This window comes from Paramacrobiotus metropolitanus, unplaced genomic scaffold, assembly GCF_019649055.1.
Source record: "Paramacrobiotus metropolitanus isolate TYO unplaced genomic scaffold, Prichtersi_v1.0 Parri_scaffold0000084, whole genome shotgun sequence".
Taxonomy (NCBI): domain Eukaryota; kingdom Metazoa; phylum Tardigrada; class Eutardigrada; order Parachela; family Macrobiotidae; genus Paramacrobiotus; species Paramacrobiotus metropolitanus.
This window is the reverse complement of record NW_026570304.1, coordinates 313,722-332,289: the sequence shown is the minus strand read 5'-3', so window position 1 is coordinate 332,289 and position 18,568 is coordinate 313,722. Positions and strand designations below refer to the sequence as shown.

At 45.3% G+C, this 18,568-nt stretch overlaps 1 protein-coding gene across 1 annotated transcript; it reads left to right on the top strand.

Annotated features, from left to right (window-relative positions):
* The first annotated feature begins 10,018 nt into the window (after window positions 1-10,018).
* LOC129595943 (uncharacterized) lies at window positions 10,019-14,418 on the top strand. The gene is made up of 4 exons (XM_055493078.1): window positions 10,019-10,104; window positions 10,359-10,593; window positions 10,700-10,979; window positions 14,411-14,418. The coding sequence occupies exons 1-4, from the start codon at window positions 10,019-10,021 to the stop codon at window positions 14,416-14,418; spliced, it is 609 nt and encodes a 202-aa protein (XP_055349053.1).
* Window positions 14,419-18,568: the final 4,150 nt, after the last annotated feature.

Here is an 18,568-nt window from a genome sequence, read left to right as displayed (position 1 = left end):
ACAGTTGTGGTAGGAGTTGTGTGTTTGGTCGTTGTGCGGACAGGGGTGAACGGACAGCTGCCATTCCATACGCACGAGATGCACTACCGGCACGCGGATCCCCGGGAAGTGGGCCGCCATCCCGGCAACCTTCAGAATCGTGTCCAGATCGCCTCCGCGGACGATGAGGTGACGGGTGGTGGTGCGGAAGCAGCGGTGGATGGTAGCCATGAGGGCGTAGTCGGCGGTGGGGTAGCTGTTGGGCCCGATGACGAGGACGTTGGTCAGCACGCCGGACTGCAGCACGCCATCCCAGAGGGCGCAGACGGGACGCACTCGCGTCTGCTGGATCGTATCCAGGTGGGCGAAGACTGCTGACAGGATCGGGACAGACAGGCGCAGGACGGACGGGCGCAAAAAGTCGTCACCGGAAGCGGCCACGGACAGGTCCAGCATCCGTAGCATCCGCGGTAATGCCAGCTGAAGGCGCGCAGCCGCCTCTTTAAAGCCAATCTGCAACAACGGCATTTCAACTGTTAAACAAAATGTAATTTTCTCCACATCAGCGCGTCCAAATCCGGCCAGGCAGATAGGCGCACGGACTAACTGATAGGCTTGTACTCGCAATCACAACTTCAAGATCGCAAAATGCAAACATTAAAAAAAATTCATTTCAAAATTAAGTAGAAATTCTGCAGATTCCGACATTTTTTGACTGCTTTTAAATCCGACATCTTTTGACAAACACTAATGATATTTTCACTACATGTATTAGAAGTTTGCACTCAATTCGATTATTTTAAAGTGTAAAAGTTATTGATTTAAAGTTGTCATTTTACGGACACAATAACAAATCAAGCAGATTTTTTAAATTTTTCGCTCAAGCACAGCAATATGTTCCGATAGATGACTAAAATATTGGGGAGCGATTTTTCAAAAACACCCACCCGGTATTGAAAACAACAAATTTTTCGACACCGGAAGTCGCTTTGGTTTATTTAATCAAGGTGCGCAAACATTTTTCATAAAAACGCTTCACAGTCTTTTTAAAAATGATGTTTCTGTAGTTTGATCAAAGTTCGAAATTTTCTGAAATCGCTGCGATTTGTTAGTGATTTTAGAAATTTGGTTTTCTAAAATTGTTCAGGATGTGACGAAGAACCTTTTTCTGTACTTGCGCTTTCCTTTGGTCTTACCGATTCTGCGCTTGCAGTGTCGCCACACTGATTGTGTCCACACCGAAGAGTGGACTTCGGCCACTCTTTCGTGTGCACTCACGGGAAAGCGCATTGTCTTTCCATTGTATAACGTCTTTGTTATGCTCTATACGTTTTCACTGTGTAAACATGAGACTTGTCTCACTCTGCTCCTGTCACACTTGCAATCTCGCATGGAATATAACAACCACAAGGCATATTCCAGAATGAAAGAAAGCGCTTGTTGATGCATCTTTCTTTCACTGATTTTTTACTATAGGTGGCACTACTGTAGAAGATACGCCAACCCGCCGAATCGCCCCTGGTGGGCTGGTCGGCAACGAAAAACGTCGAATAACTTTTTTGTAACTACCTAAACCCAACTTTCGCCCAGTAATAGGCGTAACCCTGCTTATTACACGGTATATTTTTGAAAATCTTATTTGCTACCATGGTATAGATTCTCCTTAAACGGCCTACGCGAGTTTGAAATCATTTGAAACTGTTCTGGAAAAATTGTTCTTTCAAATATATCAAATCTGACCTATGAACTTTCAGTTAAGAAATATCAGAATTAATATTAGAAGACTCGCCGGATTAAACGTTTGAATTTCAACGACAATCAAAGCATCCTTGGGCCTTACCCAGTAGGGCCAGTCCTGCCACTTTTGGTCCGTGTACTCCACATACCAATCGGCGTCAGTGTCCTCCACACGGCGCACAAACGCAAAGCCGGGTCTCCGATCGGGAGCCAAGCTGCATGGCTCTGCTGCGGTAGCGGCCCCGCCAGGCTTCCAGGAGACAGTGCTGCACGGGCTTCGGAACGGCGGCGCACGATGCCGGCAACTGCACCCGGCCGGCGGCGTAGTCCCCGGGGCGGACCAGGGCGCGCTCGTACTTATCCCCATAATAACGCCGCAACGCCGCCTTCCCAGGGGGCCCGCTCGCTCCGGCCAACATGCGGTTCCAGCTCGTCACGTCCAGATCCATGGGCGGATAGCGGATGCGGGTGTTCTGGACGACCAGCAGGGGCCCGGCAGCCACGCACGACGCGTTGATCAGCTGCAGCGGACTGGCGCTTATGCAGTTGAGCAGCCGCGTGGGTGAGTACAGCGCCAGCTCAGCGCTGACCCACGTCCAGGGAGAATGGGGCTGGGGACGCACCAGCACCTCCATCGGCCAGCGTTAACCCTCCGTGTTGTTCTCCTGCAGATCACAGCCAACGCCATAGGGGAGGTGAAAGATGCGTCCGAAGGCGATCAGCTCGCGGCGCCGACCCGCGCACAGCAGGTCGATGTACAGTCCGTTCTCCGCCACATCCACGATGCGCCCGAACAACAGCCGCCCACACGCATCCCACACATCGACTGTGTCGCAGCGCTTGCCCAGCTCCAGCGCAGTCTCATGCACCATCAGCTCCAGGGATGCCAGGCTGAGGCCCTGCAACCGACAGACAAGAAACGCAGTATTAACAAAGAAGTTAAATTAAAAAATAATCAAACACATTAAAAATACCTGTAACATGGCAGATCATTAAAATTTAACAAAATAAATCAAATCAAAACTAATTAAAATATTTGTAACAAAGCGGTCAATGGATAATTTAACCAAATAAGTAAAATTAAAACGAACAAAAACAATCAACTGGATGAAGTATTCGATCTCCTCAAAAGCATTTAAATTTAACGTGCAACCGCAAAAACGACATGGGAAAACCCTAGGCCATGCTTCACAATTCACACATCAAGAAATCCTTGAATTTTGTTACAAATGTAATGAATACGAGAAGAATCCATTCCGTCAGTTATCTGTTTTAGGAAATAAATGATATTATTACCGAAAACTTCGACCAGCTGATTTGTTTTTGTTCGTTTTTCACACGTCTCACCCGTTTTTCCCACATTCACAAGAGATACACCGTGAAGGAGGATTCAGCGCAACGCAACGGGGAAAGGCAACGCTGCCAGCGAAACCAGCTGTGCGGAGCTAGAGTTCCTGTTCGCGGACTGCGCTGCATTGTGCTCACGTACCTTTTTTAGACCCATTTTCCAATGGAGGTGAAAACCGAAAAGGGAAAGCGCAATCCCAACACTGACATCAAGTTGTCGAAACGGCTGACGAGCAACCAACACACATAATGACGGACAAATAACGACGGACGGACAATTTTTAATGTAAAATTTCCACATCAAATCAAATGGCGAGATGGGCCAGTTTGCACTGCCAATGGGCAGCGAGTTCGTGAAAAGCTGGCTAGGACGAAAATGGTGAGCCGATTATCGCCACTTCGACTTACACATTTGCAATACAGTCATACGACTGCAGTGGTTGGCTCCCGCAACTGGGAGTGTTAAGCGGAAGAAGCAGCCAATCGGATGGAATGTGGTGCGGGTTATCTTTGTAGCTCATACAAGAGCGTGCTTGTTCTGCGTAACAGCGTAACTCACCATCAGTTGAAGAAACTAGCGACTTTGGAACTGGATTTAGATTTCGGAGCATCAGCATTGAAAATTTGTGAATGTTTTTTTCGGGTCTTGATGAACTCGTTAAGTGGTTTTGGATTTTTTATCCGCATTCAGCGCATTGGTTCTTGGAAGCTGCGTGCTGGTGAATCCGAGAATTTCTTTCCAAGTTGATAAACAATGAAAAGTAAATTTGATTGCATAAGCAGTGACTAGCCTATCTGTGCTCGGCGTCTTCATAACGCTGGCCGACGCCATCGTGCCGGTCGTCTCGGCCACCATCTTCGACGCCAACGCCTATTGAGTACAGCTCACAACTGGCTGGCTCTTTTACCGTCGACGTATCATTGGCGTCGCCATTTTACCCTGCCTCGTGCATCTGTCTGCTTTCTAAAGACGCATTTATTACATAAAATGCTTGCAATTTGTTCGTGTATCCTAAGATCCTTAGTACAAGCAGTTCAGAGAAGGTCAGTTTGAGTGACGAAAATCGCAAAATGAAAGAATAGGAATTTTTCCAAGATCAGATTCGCATGACGCTGCCGCACGAGCGGCCGCAACGGCGTCAAGCGCCGGAAGTCCGTAAATCCGCTTATTTAAAATGTTCGACATATAGGTTTTTGTGAAACGAAAAGTATGTTCGACAAGAAACTGATTGCCATAGGAGTGACGGTGAGTTTCAAAGAAATCACTCGTGTGTTTAAAAGCTGTGCGTCTCGCAGCGCGCTTAAGGACGCCAGCCAGGCAGTCGGCAGTGCTAAGTAGGCCAGGAACATCTCATCTTGTTCCAAATGCCAGCTTAATGATTAATTTTGTTCCTGATTCAAATTGATCCTTGTTTTGCGTACTGCAACGAACTCGGCGGAAGGGTTGTATCAGCAGTAGTGCAGTACAGGCTGTACCCAGTGTTACCAGAGTCACACAGTCGGCTGCGCGTATGCGCATCCGACTCAGATAGTCATTTCGTGATTTGCGATAAGCCGCCGATCTGGGGCGCAGGCGCACAAACCGAGCGCAGGGGCCATAAAAAGTAATTAAAAAGTAATTAAGACGCTGCTCTCTAAGACAGGGCCTGCTCCCACAGGCACGGGCCCGACTCACAAAAGTGACTATGCGGAGTCCGGTAGATGTCAGGCACATGCGAGAAAACCAACAATAGAAGACTTATAGGAGAAGGAGAAATTCCCCGATTAATCCTCTTTCGGTCAGTTGTTGCAAGTGTCACAACAACAAATTTTTATCAGACTGACATTTAGTTAGACAGCACGCTGATTTTTGAAAATCAGAATTTCTAACCGTTGCATTCTACGTTACCTGCTTGATGATTTTTTTGTTTTTTGTTTATACCGTGTTATTAAAATGACCGATACCGGTAGCGAGTGCAATACTTTTCCTGTTGATACCACCTCCGATATTCCGACAAACACTCAGAACAAACGTACGAGGGCGGAAAATTATCAGCAAACCATTACCAAACTCAGGATTATTGTCGAAATTAATCCATGGAGCGTGAAGGAAAATACGAAGGAATCAGGTGCATTGTGGAGGAAAGTTCTTGAAATGTGCAAGGACAACGGGATCCACCTGAATTACGACTCCACAAAAAAGCCAAGCCATACCTTGCAAGAAATGGTCAGTCGCTCCATTAAAGCTTTTAGTAAAGCTTACCCGCATGTTTCTCCAACCGGGACGGCGGAAGACAGCTGGAGCGAGAAGGATAAATTGGTGTACCAGATAATTCAATGGAAAGCGACCTTGAAAGCCGGCGCAGTCAGTGGCACAAGTGTGGTCAAGGATAGAACTGACGGGATGAATATTCGGGAAAAGGTCAAGGCAGACTATCGAAAAGCTTTTATGTCAAAATCACAGCCGAGTGCAAGCGGAAGTCGTATGCCGTTATCACCCGAATCGGCACTGCACACAATCGATGCCTTCGATCCTGCCCTTGACGGTAATTAAATTAAATTAAATTGAAAATAACTTTAAAAATAAAACTAAACTGGCCTGTTACATGCTTACTTTGTTACCTAGACGACAGTATACTTCATAACATTCATTGCTGTTTTAGTGGCACGAACGGCAGACATTGACGAAAGCGGAAAAATCACACCGGAAGGCGATAAAACACTGATGCTGGTTGAAGTAGCAGACAAGCCGGAAACCGATCCAAAACCATCGGAAACCACTTTTGGTAATAGTGATTTAAATTATTCTGTTAAATAATAAATACGTACAGTACTCGAGTTATTCATGAATTTCAGTATAAAACAATTTTAGCGATGTACTGTATATAATAAATTATTATAATTATCAAGGATTTTTACACTTTTAATTCGGAGTGGCGATACAATATACTCACATGTTTTATAAAAAAGCATAAGATTTATACTGATTACACCGTCCATATACACAGTTTATAAGTACAGTACATACTTCTATAATTAATTTTCACGGCGTTGTTAGGTGATCTTAATATCCCAATGAAAAAAACTCGGAAACGATCGGATTCTGCCGAACAAAGTGGAATGCTTATTCACAAGCGCAACAAAGCGGAAGATCAGGTCACGGTATTTTCGAAAATTGTAACCGCTATGAACGAGTCTAATGAAATTGAGCGGATGAAAGTGCAAGAAGAAAAGGACGCTCGTTAATATTACCCGCTCCGCCATGTATACGTAGATGCGTTTGCAGCTGGAGAACAAACTTCAAAATGAAATTGCCATTACGATGCCGCACTGAGCGGCTGCGATTGCATCAAGAGCCGGAAGTGCCTGAATTTTCTGCATTGAACAAGTTCAGCGTGGAGGTACTTATTCGTGAAGCATCGATAAAAATGCGATGTGCACAGGAGTGAGTACAGGCAACGCTGAAGGAAACGGCTCGTGTGCCTTGAACGATAGGCGTCTTAAAGCGAGTCTATCATTATGTCTATGCATCTCCGAGGCAGTCAAAATAGTGCGATTGTTAGTAACTGTGAAGAATGCAAAGTAGACTCGGCGAACCTGCCAAGTACGTAGCTAGCGGTTGTCTTGTTGGTTTGGCAGGGCGGATGAGCAGGAGCGGGAGCTGGACGTGTGCGCGCAGGCTGGACTCGTGGGAGCTGGCGTAGACACCGTGGGCCACCGTGAAGTGAGTGAAGGCCGGGTCTGCCGCACCCCTTCAGTGTGGCGCTGTGCGGCCTCCTCGTCGTGCTGGCCAGCCTCTTCGACCAGACCAACAACGCTCTGCTCCTCTACATCCTCACGCCCGGCTTCCACGCGCGCAAGGCCCCGCATTTGGCGCCCCAGTATGGAGCACAGCTGCTGCACAAGCTGAAGAAGACCCAGCCCACCAAGCTTTAAGGTTTTCAGCCGGATGATGCACTATGCGCGGGGTCACAAGGGGCTGTCTTTGACGGATGAGGATCTGGTGCGTTATTGTTGGTGATCGATCGTTTCTACAACTTTACAGTTCATCTTCTTATCGCATAATTGTAGTAACAGGCGTTCCACTTTTCCAACACAGGCGATTCTGTTCGAAAGAGAGAGAAAGTCTCTCACCGCCCGTTCCTACCTGCTTCGTTCCGCCGAAAACGCCGACCTGGAAGGCGAACCAGATCGACAGGAATCGTCGAGTGTCGGTGAAGGTGCTTTGGCGCTGCCTTTACCTGTGTTGAAAGAGATCTTCCACTCCCAGGACACCGTCGATCGACAGCGCTGCTGACGCACCTGTCCCCTGTGGGAAGCCATTCTCACCTGGGCGGAGTTATGCAGCGAGGTTCGTGTATCGCGACCAGATCCTACCTCTCCCTGTTCAGGAACGTGGGATTGTATTTACGCCACGTATGCCTGCATCTTCAAGCACATCACGCCCGCCATCCGCACCGTCGGTATTCGTTACGCGGACACCTCGTACTTTGGTCGCCCCGCCGCGGAATGTGCCGATGAAACGCTGGATATAATTACGAAAGTTCTGGGAGACGCTGGACTGCGCATTTACCGTTTGATTATGTTCCAGCAGTCGATCGAGATCGCACCGTCGGTCTATCCTGGCCAATGGAAACTGAGCAAGTTTTCCGCCGTGTTAGCCGTGCCGCTGTCCAAACTCGTGCGTTTCTGCGATCGTGTGATCTGGAAAGGTTATGTCGTCAGAATGCTATCCAAAAAGGAAAGTGGACCCTTGATGGAGTTTGACATTCCCACTGCTGCCTTCACACCGGGACGAGTCGGTGCGGCGCACATTCTTGAACTGCTGGAGCAGCATCGGCGCTGGGAGGGGCACCCGGCGGACGTGCAGCGCATTGCCCATTTCCTAGCCAACGGAATTGGCAACGAAGCGGCGGCCCGGAAAGTGGCGCAGGTATGTGCATCAGATTGTGCATCGTGTTGACATGTGTTTTAGGAGCAGCTTGCTAGCAGTGGTTGCTCACATACTCACACCAGATGCGACTTTCATTCTTTTCTGATTTTTTAAAATGGTTTTTCGTGTTAAAAATTTCTGGAATTTTTTGCCTAATAGGGCTGGTGTTTTCTTTTGTCTCCTGGCGTACAGCTTTATGTAACCCGCTGAAATGATTCCCTTCCCACAGATTCGGAAACGCTTGGATTCCGAACTCGTTGCAGCAGACTATTTCGTCAAGAACACATGCCGTACGCCTAACGGCTACTGGGTTCTGGAGCCGTCTGTGTCGACCTGGCTGCTGCAGCAAGTTGAGGAAGAGTTCCAAGTGCGATTCCTCCAGGTTCTCAGCCAGGAGATGCAGTATGTGCGGAGCAGCCAGGGATCGCCTTTGACGGCTGAAAATCTGGTACGTCGGTGTTTCGTGCTTGTAACACATCTGCAGTTGTACAATTTGAGCTTTTATCGCATATAGAATTGGCTTTTTCTTACGCAGGCGACTGTGTTCGAAGGAGAGAGAAAGTCTGCTGCACCTGTATGTTCCCGTAATGTATCCGAACAAACCGACGAGTTGGGTGGCGATACGTCATCGAGTGCCGTCGTAGACGATCTGGAGTTGCCTTTGCCAGTGATAAAGGAGATCTTCCACTCACTGGACACCGTCAATCGACAGCGCTTCCGACGCACCGGTCAACTGTGAGAAGCCTCTCTCAGGTCGCATGAGCTGTGCAGCGAGTTGCGCGTATCGGAGCATCAACGTAGCTCTTCCCCGGACGTAAAGTGGGAAGGTAATTACTTCACGCATGTCTGCATCTACAAACACCTTACGCCGACCACCCGCACCGTCAGCATCCGCTATGCTGCCAGTCCCCTTTCTTGTTGGGACAGCCTGGAGGATCCCGATGAAGCGCTGTACAGTATGGCGCAGCTGTTGCTGGACGCTGGCATGCGTATTGCCCGTCTCATCTTGTACCAGCGATCCATCGAAATCTCACCGTCATACTATGGACGTCATCGGGAACTGAATCTGGCTTCCGCTATCCTGACCGCGGCGCTCCCCAAACTGGTATCGTGTTGTGATCGTGTGATTTGGACAGATCACGTCGTCCGAATGTTGTCCACCAGGCTTGGTGGGCCCCAGATGGAGTTCCGGCTGCCGTCTTGACGCCGGGACATACCGATGAGGCGCACATTGTGGATCTGCTGGAGCAGAATCTGCACCGGGAGGTTCCGCCGTTGGATGTGCAGCGCATTGCCCAGTTTATAGCCAATATTGATCGGAATACCAGGAGTGATGGCAGTCATGCCAGGAAAGTGATGATGGTACGGTATTAACGGTATTAACTTCACGCTGCATGGCGACGGCGTAGTGTTACTTGGATTCTGGAGACAGCAAGCAACGATCGTAATCGATTCTAAAGCATGTGGTATACTCCGTCGGGAGACGACTCCCGATTCAGATAAATCTGAAACCGATACAGAGACTCGCAAACGCAGTTGGCGGCACCCAGTGTCGTATGGCAGATTCAGAAATCGAAACAGACTGGCTGAAGCGCAAACTGCTAAAGCAGTATAAACACATATGCCAGTATGCGCACATTTCTCAATTATGATTAAAAATGAATCGCGGTTCACGTTTTGAAAAATTATATTGCGCTGTGTTTTGTTTTAGTTTGTGTTTATCGTGCGATAGAAATTGTTTGTTTGCTTTGTTAGTCTGTGTTAGTAACTGTGTTACCACAAAACCTGAATTGATTTTAAAACTCTGCGCTTTCTACTGTGATCGTTTCGTTTTGTAACAAAACTTCAAAGATGCGCCAAGCGAAGCTCGCTTTGCTTCTTCACCTGCTTCGCGTGCGTCAAAGTCTTCTTCGTACTTCTCGTCTGCGCCAAAAAATTCATTTGCCAATTGCGAGCAAAAGAATCCGTCAACGTCGCTGGTATGTCCGTGCGCATAATCGTGATCGCGATCGTTGGGGTGAATTTTCCAATATTGTGAAACGGATGCGCGAGCTGGACGAGGAGCTACATTTTCAGTATTTCCGGATGTCCAAGGAAACCTTTGACGAAATTCTTGCATTGATTACTCCACGCATCAGCCACGCTATCACTCATGAGCATCCGGTTTCTCCCATGGAGCGACTTGCCGTAACTTTAAGGTTAGCAAAATTAAAACAAATAGTTGTGTACTACTCTAGCAGTTAAATGGTGTAAAATTGGAACCTATATATTCAGACAAAATCGCTTTAAATTTACTTTAAAAATCAAAGCAAATTAAGATAAGTTACAACTACTCACAGCTGCTGTTTCTGCTCATTATAGCTGTTACAATAAGTGTTTACAGAATATTGGCTTCGGGCATGAGTCAAACTGCAGCAGCCCACAGTTTCTGCCTTGGTCGAGCCACCGTAAATCGCATTTACCGCGAAACAACAAGAGCAATTTGGGATGTTATGGGGCCTATTTACGTCGGTCCACCGAGCGAATCACGCTGGAAATCTAATGCGGAAAGGTTCAACGCGTCGTGGCAGTTTCCCAACTGCATTGGTGCGGCCGACGGGAAACACGTAGTTATTAAGGTAAGCGGTGATTGCTTATATGTGAAAGTTTTGAAAATTAAATTATTATTGGCTTTTAAACTGCTTACTGCTCACAATATAATTTTGCTTAATTTATGTATTGCAGAAACCAAAGAATGGCGGTAGTCAGTATATCAACTACAAAGGGACGCATTCAATCGTACTTATGGCTGTAGCGGGTCCCGCTTATGAATTTTCATACGTGGATATAGGCGGCTATGGTCGGCAGAGTGACGGTGGAACATGGAGCAAGTGCGCTTTGGGAAAAGCGGTGGAAGATGGGACGCTAATAATGCCCAAGCCCGAGCGGCCGTTATTATGCGAGCACCTGTTGCCGCACGGATTTGTCGCGGACGCTGCGTTCCCGATATCAGTCCACCTGATGCGTCCTTACCCCGATAGAAACTTATCCAGAGCCGCACGAATTTTTAATTATAGATATGTAATTCAAATATTATAGAAGTATTACCTGCGACACGGTAAAAAATACATCCTTTATTGCGATTCCTTCCCTATCCAGGCGTGCGTGCCTGACCATTACTTACATCCCGAAAATCCTATAGTCGCACGAAAGGACAGGACAGTACATTTTGTCTTATACTCATGATCCCGTTACATGTACCTTTTTTTACTTCTTTACTTACAGCGTTTAGTCTCCCGGCATTAAAACCCAAAACCTCCGATGCTTAATTAAAACACGCTGATAAAGTGCAGTATTTATCGGCACGCCTTTGGTGTTGCATCGACAGCTTACGTAGAAATTAAAGCTCGGAAGAGAACACGAAAGCCGTGCAAAAAAGAGACAAACAAGGTGTTACAAAAATTGGTAGAAAACCAATTTAAAGCGATCCATGCAAAAGTTAAGACTTAACACATTGCAAAATTATTTTGCTGTACTTCAGTACTTTAATACTTGTTTAGCGCAATATTATCATTATTATCTTCCTGGAGCAGACAACCCTTCCCGGGACTTCAACAATGACATTACAGTTGTTGAATTGACATTATTTTGTCTGGTCGAAAACGCAGTGATTGTAGTATGTACCGATAAAAGCTTCCGTGATGTTCGTTTCCTGACGGCGGACAAGGGATTTTGTTGACAAATAATTTTTATCAAACTGATTTGCGGAAAATAGAAACTGAAAATTGAAATTAAAAATTGCAAATTCCTTCACGATAGTCAGCTGTGCCAGCCTAGACTCAGAAGTTCCAACTCATCTCAGGTACGATTCAAAAGGGATCAGACTAGCTCTCACTTCGGTGTTATTGCCGCAGTGCCATTATCGAACAGCTTGTTCTCTTCCGAGCTTTCTATGCACGCTGTCAATAATGCAACACCAAAAGCGTGCCGATACAGATACTGCAATTATATTAGTACGTGTAATACACCGTGTGCCAGGTAATAATTTTATAATATTTGAATCTTAAAATTTAAAAGGTTGAAAAAATTTTGCCGACGTTTTGACCACCGGAAATTCGGCCGGCGTTTTGACCACCGGAAATTCTGCCGGCAGGAAATTCGGCCGGCGTTTTGACCACACAAAAATTCGGTCGGCAGGAAATTCTGCCGGCGTTTTGGCATTGGCCTTTAGGAATTTGCAAGTATCTGCGCAAAAATTATTGATTTTACGACCATTTGATGTAACTTGCCCCATCAATAGTAAAAATATGAATCATAGTAATATCGGTACATCTATTTAGACGTTAACTCATACGTGAAATGTATGGTTCACAATCACCCTTAAATCAGTGTTTTTCTGTCTCGAAAAAGACGAAATTTATCCTGGAAGTATTTTGTCGTAATCGGATATAAAAAATAATTTTGTCGGTTCGAATTGTGCCCTCGCTCCTCATCGTTGCGACTGTTTTCTAAATATTATATAGTATGTATTTGGTAGTACTATACTAGCAACTTTTAATGAATTGTGCGGATTCTTTTGTGTAGTCACTTCTCTTTATTTTTTCTTTGTTAATCAGCAGGACGATGCAGATTTGTTTGTTGTTGTGTATAAATTTGGCAATAGTTTTCGACTGATAGAAATAACACCGGCAGCGGACATTTAATCACACCCATTTTGGTTAAAATTATATTCATCCTTTCCCGGAAAGAGAATTTTTGCTCACTGCATTCTGCGGACCGCTGCCGGTTTCTGTGGATGTGCAAACTACAAACCATCCATTCCAGTTTCACATGGTGGCGGTAAACGTGTGGTTCGATTGTGCTGCAATTAGAGATTCATAACGGTGCAATGCGCACAATAACTGTGCAACAAATCGCAATCGTTGCTGCCCAAACCAAAGATATCACTGTTCAATTAAACACGGCTACACTGTTCAGACGATTTTAAAATCTTTTCTTAAAAAACGCAATAGCCAACCTGATGCTCCCAGCTATTATCCCAATAAATTAATTAGTCCTATACAAGCTGCCGCCTGCCGAAAAGGATCTATTAGAAATCGTAAGCAAGTGAAATCAAGATTTAGTGGTGCAGTGCGGTATGAAGTTTGCGATCGACTGAAACACCAAGTTTTGAGTTGTTTGCACCGCTGACAACTCTTGCTGCGCGCTATTGAACTGCATGGCGCATTCAGCCGTTGCGACTTGCGACGCGACTCCGTGTGAAATCCTGATAAGATAACTTTTTTGATATCAGTTATATTATTGCGTACGCATCCATGCGCGTTTGCTACGAGAGTTCAGCTGTTAACCGCTTAATTTCCTTAATTAATCATAATGATTAAGGAAAAGAAACAGGAAAATATAATACCGCGGTATTTTTTAATTATATTTTACCGTAAGTATACTACGCGTATCAGCGTATGTTAACAAAGTATGCATATCGAGCTGTATTTATTCGTTAGATGGATTTAACTTTACTACCGGTAAATTACCAGGTATCTGGCTCTTGAAATAATTATTTTTGCATTTATCATAAGTTCATAAGCATACAGATGCTTAAGAGTTTAGTAACAGTACTGTAAATAAAAGCGGACCGTTTCAGTTTTGTGCTTACCATGGTTAGGAATCTAGATTTAATCTGCAAAATTGCAAATAGGTTTAATTTGCAGATACAAGGCCATTAATTTTTTTAAGTAATTAACTTAATCGGTTAGTATTTCATGGCGCGTGTGAAACATTACACATGCCGACTGTCATTTACAACGTCGTATTCATTTTTTAGCTGCTACCAAAATACGTAAGTTTGCAAGTCATGTCTCTGTAATTGTGCGTACTCTCTCTACGTACTCGTAGACCGCTCTCTAGATCAGTGAAAGTGATATTAATATAATAATAGTTACAGAGTGCTTCCTATATATACATACATATGATTATATACGTATATGCAGGTGCATAAAGATGCATACTGCGCTTTACGCATGATTGCTGAGTTAGAGGCAGATTTCATAATCAATTATGAAGAATAAGAAAATTAAGAAAAAATGCACAATGGGCGACTGGAAGTGGAAAGCGCTGCGGCTGATCACTTGTTTTCACAGTGATCTAACATTACACATAAAGCTTATAAAACCTGAGCTTTGCACATAAATATGTAGGTTTATGTGTAGAAGCGAACTGCATTCCGATAGATTCTTGTCATGAGCTGAAATTAGTTTTTGTATTTCCGAACAAAATTTGTCAAAATACGACGGAATTCGTGACGAACGAGGTACAGTTATAACTGCCCAGGCCTTATCAGTCAGCGCTGTAAGCGATTTGCATGAACCGACATGCACTCTTGTGAATCATATGCGGTTATCTGTGAGCCACTCATCCGAAACATATGAAACTGTCTTTCCATATAAATGTTGTTAATAGGGTTGTAAGCTAATCATCAGAATTGTATTTTAAGTTTTGATGACCGCACAGTCCGCACTTAACACAATAAACACATGTACCTGTACATACGTAATGTAGGGTTTTCAGACTAATCAATAACCTTTTGGTAATGAAATTGTCGAATGTCCGTAATGCTTATGGTTGAAATAAATACATTTACAGGTAATAAGGAGCGTCTACTCTATTACGTACACAACTGGAATAAAGTGCAGGGAATGCACAATGCAGGTACAGTATTAACATCGATTTCTTCTCACGTACAGTTACTAATTGTAAGTGAGTCCCACTATACGGTCTTATCCACCCTGTTGTATTTGGTTAAAAACCTAAAATTGACGGTAACGACAGGTGCCAACAGTACGCACTCTTTAGTTCCATACTCTCATGTAAACGTTTCAACGCAACTGGTATTAATGTCTTTTTGGCTTAATGACGAATATTTAGGGCACCGGTTTTTTCTGAAAACAGCGAAGTTTCACACGCATAAGCTGACACGCACATATAATATGATATACCGAACAACTGAACCGACATTGTAGTAGATTAAAATCAAAAAATGGCACTGTGATCCACCTTCGCCTTCCTGTACTGTGATCTGTAGTCAAAACAATTCTCAGTGTAGACTGCACCGTGCATTATAAGCGCGGCTTCACTTGGCATGTCCTTTTCTCTCAAGGAAATAATATCTGTAATGCGCTGAGAGCGCACTATATCACCGCAGTTACGCAGGTTTCCCTTCGGTTCCGAAAACGTTGATTGTCAATATACTGGCCGCGGTACGCCGTGGAGTGTTTTAATTGCGACGTACGACGTGTTCGGTGCTACAGTGTTGAACTTTGTGATAAAGTCAATTGTGCGAATGCAAACCATAACCTCAAATATTAATAAATTTATGAGTTTTCGATTGGTACATGCACTATTGTTAGAAGTATCGTTATTAACGAATTGTTATTTAGTAGCGATTGTTAGCCCGGGGAAATGCATGTAGTTCACGTAATATTAATGCTTTTTATTATTAGTTTACGTGATATTTTGGTCATGTAATGTAGTTCAAATATGTGCGGTACTCCTTTTACTTCAGATACTTTTAACCACGCTTGAACATACTGTATGTACTAAACGCAAATCACTCATCCGACACTGGCGCATCATTCCACGGATTATAGAAAAAACGAAGTAAAACACAGCGGATGTTGCAGGCACTTCGCCGACCAAAGCAACGGGCATAGTAACGAGCAAAGTAACGAGCATTAATGGGGACGGGAATATGTTGGTTGCTTGCCAATGGTGAAACATTGTCAAAGTACATAAAGGAATTCAATAAATACAAAGAATTTTAATCAGAGAGTATATAGCTGAAGGTAATCAACAAAGAACCGGGCCAGCCCAGGCATGTTTCGCCATTATTGGTACTCTGCATTCGAGGCGATGTCAGTAGAGCACCTAGATAATCTCTGTACTTACTTGCAGCAGTCACCCGCCTGGAGTTTGACGTTACGGCAGTACATATGGCTAAATCTGGCGCGGTACATAAGCACCATGTATAGCCCAGCGTCATACTCCAGCCGGCTGACGGCAGCAAGTAGAGGGGCTATCTTGGTGAGCCACTGACATCCCCTTTTATTGAATCCCAAGCTCGTATTACTCATATGATTTTGCGTGTCTCCAGTAATACAGCGCCGCATGAAGGTATTTACGAATTCCGAATTCGTTAGTACTTCCGAATTACTGTACAATGGCATATCCAACGGTGCCGTCAGGAAGTGCTGCGGTTGTATTTTAACTGCACCTTGTCATGGTTTCATACTTCGGTACTTTGCGCAAACTATGCTAGAGACGTTGCGCAAGGCAAGTGCAAAATGACGTTAAAATTTGATCTTTGAATTGTATATGCCGGCGCTTGCTTGAGCGCTTCGTGTATGGCCAATGTTCTTACATTTAAATTCACATGAAAAAATGGCTGTGTGCACTGGGGATATTTTCAGGAATTATACAGCTGACCTAGCACGCCGAATCCATTTATACGCAATGCCACCTTTTACGCAACATCAGCCAGATTTCCTCGCTTTCCAGTTGTCAGAGTCTCCAGGTTATACCGCATACCATGCCGGTAGCGGTGCCAGTGCCACGTTCTACCGCCGCATGGATAAGCTGCCGGACCCTACTGAGCATGTCGTAGAGTAGTTAAATTCAGTATAAACCGGCATAAATTTAATCAGCAAACGTGCATAATTACTGCCATTGAAAAATAACATAGTAAGTTAGCCTGCATTATACCGGAAAGTGCAAAGTGTACAAAGTGAAAACTACTCTGTACGGTGTCTTTCCATCGCGTCTATGTGGTAACTAGTGTGGAGCACGCGGTGCCACTTTTTTCCTGAGAAGTAAACCTGCGTCCTGTATTGCACGTTTTTTTTACGGGTTGTTTATTTGCACTAAATGTTTAAACTTTGCCGGTTACTTTTGGTTACTGATGGTATGGTATATTGATTGCTTACTTTGACAAAACGAAAAAACGAAGACAAAAACAATACATAAACTATTCGTTCTTAACCGGGTCGAAAAACATGACCCTAACAGTCATAAAATTTGGATCAACTTTACTACTTGCTCGTCAGGCTTGCTGTGCGCTGAGCGTTAACTGTGGAGTGTGTCGCATCGTCAGCCGAGGATACCGGACATGTACTTTGACAAGGCATACAAACAGAACCGGTTCAGCTTGCCCACGTCCACCTCGGCCCCACTGTCCAAGCTCCACCGGTGTCCACGGTAGTGCGCGGACGGACGCGGATCGCAGGATTGGTAGTCCTTCAGAATCTGCAGCAGAATTCAGCAGGTTACACACCTTTGCATGTACACCAAGAGAAACAATTACTTCGACATTATTCGCAAATTTCCAGACTTTTCACATTATGGATTCGCGTACCGGACACCAGAAACACGGCGTCCTCCGCGTTTTTCAACATGGCAAAATCTTTCCAAAAATTGACTGCGTAATAATCAGTGTTTACACAAGCTTCATAAAAAGTTATCAAGTTTACTAATGTTCAACAACACAGAGAACACCGTGTCCCTCTGGTGTCCGGACGACGAAAAGCGCGGCAGCGGAATTTGGCCAAATGGTTTCAGATGCTTGTGATCTATTCTACGAATCTCAAGTCTGAAAAATTCATTTAAAAAGTGAGGAAATAGTGGAAGTCTGGTTTGATAAGGGAACCTCTAATTATTGTGCATTGCTAACGGTTTCTACTGCAGGTCAACCACACATGGTACTCGTATTCAATCTCCCGTCAGTACCTGCATAACTTTCTTTATGGTCGCATCGTTGTCGATGCCATTGGCCAAGAAAAATGCAGTGCGCTGCATATTTAATGCCGACCCCTCCCAGTTCAGATGTTTCTCCAACAGCTCCACAATGCACGCCGCATCGACATGTCCCGGTGTGAAGACGGCAGCGGGAATGCGGAACTCCATCAGAGGTTCTATACTCTTCCTGGACAACATTGCTACACGGTAATCTTTCCAGATCAAACGATCACAGCGTGACAAGATCGTGGGCAGCGGCGCGGCTGTCTTGGCGCAAAGCGCGCTCAACTTCCGCTGGCCTCGCGATGTCCACGGTGCGACCTTGATCGAGCCGTGGTGAAGGATGAGGCGGTGAATGCGCATGCCGGCGTCGTCAAGGGCCTTTGTGATACCGTCCAGCTCTCGAGGGTCCCACACCGTGCTGAAATAGCGGATGCTGATGGTGTGCGTGGCGGGTGTGACGAGTTTGAAGATGCTGGCGTACAGGGCGTAATTAGAGTCCCAGCTTACTACAATCGAATAGTGGAACTGCTGCTTGGCGGCACGCACCTCGCTGCACAGTTCCGCCGACGTAAGAAGGTCCTCCCACAGATGACAGGTGCGGCGGCAGCGCTGCCGATCGACGGTGTCCAGGGAGTGGAAGATCTCCTTTAGCACTGACAACGGCACAGCCAAACCACGCTCACCGGCTCTCACTGGGCTTTTGCGCTGCGGTGCGTCATTGTCGCAGTATAGAGTTCTCCTGTAAGCGCACCTGTGCTACACCTGTGTTGGTCGACGATGACCTTTACGTGTTACCGATGTGTCCCTACAACGATTAGACAACGCACC

Coding starts and splice junctions, on each gene's coding strand:
- LOC129595943 (XM_055493078.1), top strand. CDS start 10,019: ATGCGCGAGCTGGACGAGGAGCTACATTTTCAGTATTTCCGGATGTCC. Junction 10,105..10,358: donor ATTCTTGCATTGATTACTCC/ACGCATCAGCCA, acceptor AAGTGTTTACAG/AATATTGGCTTCGGGCATGA. Junction 10,594..10,699: donor GGAAACACGTAGTTATTAAG/GTAAGCGGTGAT, acceptor TATGTATTGCAG/AAACCAAAGAATGGCGGTAG.